Source organism: Botrytis porri, assembly GCF_014898465.1.
Source record: "Botrytis porri strain MUCL 3234 chromosome Unknown BPOR_001, whole genome shotgun sequence".
NCBI classification, from domain to species: domain Eukaryota; kingdom Fungi; phylum Ascomycota; class Leotiomycetes; order Helotiales; family Sclerotiniaceae; genus Botrytis; species Botrytis porri.
Window position 1 is genome coordinate 3,166,032 of NW_024066075.1, and position 6,297 is coordinate 3,172,328.

General features: G+C 35.4%; 1 protein-coding gene across 1 annotated transcript; it reads left to right on the forward strand.

Moving 5' to 3' along the window:
- Window positions 1-2,146: 2,146 nt before the first annotated feature.
- Window positions 2,147-4,217, forward strand: EAF01_000859 (uncharacterized protein; the record flags this gene model as incomplete). The annotated part of the gene is made up of 3 exons (XM_038909109.1): window positions 2,147-2,437; window positions 2,468-2,686; window positions 2,763-4,217. The coding sequence occupies 3 exons, from the start codon at window positions 2,147-2,149 to the stop codon at window positions 4,215-4,217; spliced, it is 1,965 nt and encodes a 654-aa protein (XP_038776015.1).
- Between the last annotated feature and the right edge of the window lie 2,080 nt (window positions 4,218-6,297).

Sequence of the window (6,297 nt, forward strand, 5' to 3'; positions counted from 1 at the left end):
TTTTTGAGAATACTGAAGTCGAGGAACCTCAATCACAGCGTCTCGCTAAGATTGATCAATCGTATGTATTGTATTTACAGTAAAAACCCCGAATATCATCATTTCATGTATTGATATCTCAACTAGTATATAACAAAACAAAATATCATCATTTCGTTTTACTATTGTTAAATTTATAGGCTAGCAAGTTTCAAATCTAATATACAACCTTTTAAGAATTAATGAAATAAAAAGAAAAGATATAAAATTGTTAATTAGAATTCAAGAAATTTAATAAAATAAATTATTTTAAATTATTTCGAAAATTAAAATTAAAATTCAATTTAATAGTATTTCAGTAATAAGAGGGTTAGCGCTAAAGCTTGATTATTATAACAAAATCAATTGAAAAACTATTAAATTAAATTTTAATTTCAATTTTGAAGATATTCCAAAATAATTTATTTTGTTGAATTTCTTGAATTCTAATTGATAATTTTATCTCTTTTCTTTTTATTTTATTAATTCCTAAAAGGTTGTATATTAAATTGAAAGATTAATAGGTATTACAAAATACTAATTGAGGTTACTTTAATTATAAATCTGATATTTGAGATATCAATATATAGAATGATAACATTCGGGGTTTTTATTGTTGTATTTATTAGTTGTAAATATACTTTGAAATTAGTTGTATATTCTAATCAATTTATCTATTCATCATATAGTCTCACCAGAAAATATAGATAGTGATATATTTCAAGGAGATATAAACGAATAGACCTTTTCATCCTCCTCACCAAGGAGATATATATGTTATCTCCTGCAATATAAACACAATCCCTTTGCGTTTTCGTGAAGACAGCACAGAGACTGTCGTCTTGGAATTTATCAACTCTCTACTCTCTACTCCTTTCTCCGCGTCGCGGAGTCTACATAAAGCGAGCTGACTGGGAACCGAAGAGAGACAATTCTCTAACACAATGCGACAGGATCATCAATACCAGACAGTTTCTCTTAGTCTTTAGTTTACTTCGGGAGGTTGCCAAGAATCCAGGATCTATGCATAAGATATTTTCCTGTATCTTATGACGCATTAGCGTCCTTGCTATATATCATAGTGGGAAGACTACTGTTTATGATTAGTATCAAATCCTCGATTAGACTGATTATAACGGGATAACTTCTGGGAGTATTGAGAAGCTTTACCACTGAGCTAAAAGTCTAAGAGACTAGAAGGTAGAGCTGGAAATTCTATCTTACTCTTACATATATAGTAGGACAGGATAGTAGGACATAGGATAGGCTAGGGTTAATATTAATAGTCACTCCTTTCTTCAAGGTATGATCTCCATACCTATATCACAAGAAGACAAATAGGCAGATTTATATATACTAACTCTTAGATTAATAAAAGCTTATAAGTCATGAAAAAGTCTTCTATACCACTTCATTTATAATCAAAGATAATTCTATCTAATATCACAGAATTATTTCTAAAAGTATTTAGTATACTTTTTGCTAAGCTAGAAGCTCAAAAGAATAAGAGGTAGAATTGGAGGTTCTATTTTACTCTTACATATATAGCAGGATAGAAGGGTCAATGTCATTTCGTGATAGTGATGGGCCTCGGTGCTTACAGTGTCGTCAGCCTCGTCATCACCCCGCGATTTTAAACCCCGCTTCAAGTGTGATATGATTCCTCACTCTACCACCTCCCACTTTGGCAACTCTCACAGGTACAAATCACTAAAATCAGTAGTCGTTGTTCAGTATTACGTTTCAGCGACAGATCGCTTAAACACACGTAGACGTTTTGATTTCTGGACTGTCTAGACTCGCCCGTATCATTAGTGGTGCAAACTTTGACTTTGCACTGCGTTCTTTATCTCACAGCTCAGATGGCACACGCCTTGCAAGAAGAAACCCGAAATCATCAATGGACGACGCAAAGCAGCAACTAGGTTGGTACGCTGATCTTTCCGAGTATGAAGGCATGTTGACACTGTCACAAAAACTCGACAGCCAAAAACTTCTCCAGGCTCCAGCAATTTCGGTTAATCTCGACGCCTGTATCAGCATAATGCAGTCGTCTCATCCTCGGAATGGATAAGCGAGTGTGAAGCTTGCCAAAACATTTGGCTTGTTTTCACGGCCAGATTCGGCAATGCCAGTCAATCTGGGCTGTTTTACGGAGGCTCTGGCCACACAGTGCCGCACACATAAGCCATTAGTGCAAGCTTTTGTTGGCCATGTGCGCTCATGCGAAGAGCTCGACAGTTCTCCAAGGCAAGGACAAGATGACCTTAGCATCATCCCTAGAGGTTTAGAGAGCAGCGTCATGATTACAAAGACGATCTCAAATTTGGGTTTGTGCTGGCGTCTGTTGCTAGTGAGGAAGGAGTCCGTACCGCACCATCCTGGTATTTGTCGCATTCTAAACCCTGATTGGGTTGATGTAGAAATGCTGAATCGGTGGTAAAAGCAGTGTCTTTCAACACATGGTGCGAAATGCGAGAATCCGTGGAAGATTTGGCCGAAAAGGCTCGCTTTTTTCATCGACATGAACATCAAGTGCCTCGTCGCGGGTTGTATCTCTGACGCTTTTGTGGCACTCAGCTACAGGTACGGTAGATCACCTATTCCTATAATTGACGCCGTGATGCTTGAAAGGCTGCAGGAGCCCTATGCTTTGGATACCCTTGGAGTTTGAAGAATTCTTGTCGCCAGTGATCCGACATGCCATGTTCCTGACCTCGGTCATGAGCGAGCGGTATCTCTAGGCAGATGCACTCTGTATCCCTCACGCAAACGAGAAAGTCAGAGCTGAGGAATTGAACATGATGGGCGCTATCTGCGGCAACGCAGTCGTCCTAATTGTTGCTACAGATGGCGACGCACAAGATGGGCTTCGTGGTCAGGAAGGTGTTTCTCAATCCAGAGATATGAGCCAACGCATTTTTCATTTCGGTAGTGAGCAACTTATTGTGGGGAATACAGGTACTCTCGATTTATCGGTTGGAGGCGATTATCATAACCGAGGTTGGACGTTTCAGGAGCACCGTCTTTCAAGAATAAAGGTAATATTCAAGAATGAAGAGCTGCATTGGCAGTGTCAGTCTAGCGCTTGGCACGAAGGGATGATTCCTGGCGCAGAAATTGACAAATACATCGACCCACGGCAGAATGTCATCACGGCTGGCTTTCCTGACTTGCATTCTCTGGGTCATATCCTCTCAGAATTCAATAAAACAGAACTTCGGTATGACGAGGATGCTTTACCCGCTATCTCTGGGTTGCTATCAGTTCTGAGTCGTACATTTGCTGGCGGATTCTTGTACGGCATTTCGGAGACGTTCTTCGAACGAGGATTAGGCTGGAGTCCCTACTGGAAGCACTTGAACATCCGAAGACGTGATTTTTCGGAAATTTTTGGAAAGGACCGTCCATCTCAGGCAGGCTTGCCATCGTGGTCTCGGATCGGCTGGAACGGTCGACTTAACCTCTTCGGGTCCGGTGAGGCGACTCGAATCAATGACAGAGAAACTATGATCAAAGAAACAATCCCGATCACAAAGTGGTACACAAGCAACTCTTCCAGTAACTTGCCGGAAAATAGAAGGAGAATCAGGTCCACGTGGTTTGAAAATCGCGATAATTACAAGGATTTTGCAAAGCCATTGCCTACTGGTTGGTCGTGCCACGACGCCCCCGACACAGGATCGTCCTGGGGAGAGCCTCACTTGCAACCAGATGAGTGTGGGAAATACATTTTCAAACACGTGGGTATGCCTGATTCTGATATGGGATCGAGCTGCTATCTATTCCCGGTCCCTGACATCCATAACTCGACGCCGCCAGTCATGCCAGAGCAGACATCCTATTTGTTTTGCAAGACTTGGAGGGCGCATCTCTGGGGACGACAAGCGAGCAGAGGAAACATTGCCAGAACTTTTAATAGCTCTGGAAAAGATATTGGCTCTCTGCAATTACACAATAAAGCTTCCCTGTCTCTCTTCCCAAGCATAGATTCCGAGGTTATTCACGGGTTGCCGGTGGACCTAATAGCTTTGTACAAGTCACGAGTACATTCGAGGACGTGGAATGCAGGTCAAAAGAAATATGAACACCCATTGCAAAGGAAATCTAAATGTAAAGTATTATGGGTGGAATGGAAGGACGGTATTGCATATCGTCTTGCTCGTGGGCAGGTGAAGGCAGGAGAATGGGAAAATTGATTCTGGAGAATATCGAGCTAACTCTAGGTTAGGGAGAACATCAAAAACTATCAATGATTACTTATTTCGAAATTCGATATCAATTGAAATATTAAAATTAAAGATATGAAGCTCTATATTCATATAAATATTCAATTGAATTCTATATATTCTTTTTCAAAAATAAAATATTTATATTTCAATTTTAATTATTCAAGAGATTAAGAGGCTAAGGTATAGGAAGCAGAATTCGCTAATTTCCAGGCTTCGAATCCTTAAAATTAAAGCCTCAAAAACACTTTTTAAATTAATTTTTCTAAATGTTAGAGTTCTCTAATAGGGAATGTATTAAATAAATTCTAGGTTATTTAGTAGGGATTTAATAAGTCAATATATTCTAATATATTCAAGATTAATTATATATTTTGATTAGCTCTAAATATATACTAAACTCTATATATTATAATCTTTTTTTTATAGTATTAGAATTTATTTTTATTTTTTAAATCTACGATATTTATATTTAATATTCTGAAGTAACGAATGTTCTTTTAACATACATTAAGCTCTCAGATTGCTTAATATAAATTCCTCGATTTATTTAACTATAGACTCTTTAATAGTTCTCTTTTATTAATATAAGCTTTATTCGACTTAGTAATTATATTCCTATAACATTAAAATTGTTTTTCGAATATTAATTTTGAAAATCTGAAATCTTGATATATAATCTATTAATAAATTCTTCTTATATATATAAAAACTTATTGAATTGTTTATATTGATTCTTTTGATATTAAACTTCGAAAGTACTAAATAGTTATGAATTCGAATAAAGAATTCGATTAAAATTATAATCGGTATTCATTTAAAATGATATTAAATGAAATTTCTATTATTAATTATATCTATTTTTCCTATATAAGAATTACATATCAAATAGTCAAACAAGTATTTAATATTGTTTTAAATAAATATCGACTTTAATTTTAGATAAAATCTTTACTCAAATTTATGATTATTTAACATTTTCGAAATTCAATATCAAAAGAATTAATATGATTACTTTATTTAAATCTTATTTAATAAAAATGAAATCTATTAAAATATTATATGTAAAAGTTTTAGAATTTTAAAAATAGTATTAAGGAAATAATAATAAAGTAAAAAACGATTTAAAAGAGTGCTGCTATGGGTTTTAATTTTAAGGAATAAACTGTTACGGGAGCTGCCTCTAAGGTTATGTAGAAGTGTCTAAAGATCTCTCAAAATGATTTAGATTAGATTTCAAATAGGAATTCAATAAGGTTATAATTGATTATAATTCTTATAATTATAGTAATGAAATTAATAATTATTCTTGAATATAAAGCTTTATATTCTAATAAAACTCATTTGTTATATAGACCTTCATTATCTAGAGCCCTTAGGATCTATATGCTCTTAAAGCCTGTAGCTCCTTAAGGCTCCCTTATATAATACACAAATATATCATGTGATATTTGTTATAACACTATCTTCGTCCTAGTCTAGTACTTATTCTAAGCATTAATATAGTACTATCTGTTCTTATATGATACTCATATTGTATCATACCTTCTTGTCTTTTAACTATATCATTAATTGTTAATAAAATTCGAATAACAGTTAGAAAACGTGAAGAACAATTAATCCTTACTTAGCTGATTGATTCCTATAGTGTTGAAATGTCTCCGTATTCTCATTACCATAAACAAGGTTTGCGCTATATTAAGGATTACAGCAATCCCCAAAGAACTCGTTATTCAGAATACATGCGCTCCCGAGTTTCTTGCAATACTGAATTTGCTCTAAAGAATGATTAAGATCGAGAAGTTCCTTATACCTCTGACTAAGCTTCCCTAGATCGTCAAGAAGAGAAATTGAATAAAGAGGAAGAACATGTGATCGCGACTTCCCAAGAAGTAATAGCCAAGGTAGTTCGTTTTCATAAACAAAAGAAATTTCTTCGCGAATATAGGAAGAAAATGGCCAACTATAGCCTAAAATATTTGGATGAGCTTGATACTCTAGAAGAAAAGGAAAGACTAAAGAAAGAATGTGTTGAAAGAGAAAAGGAAAT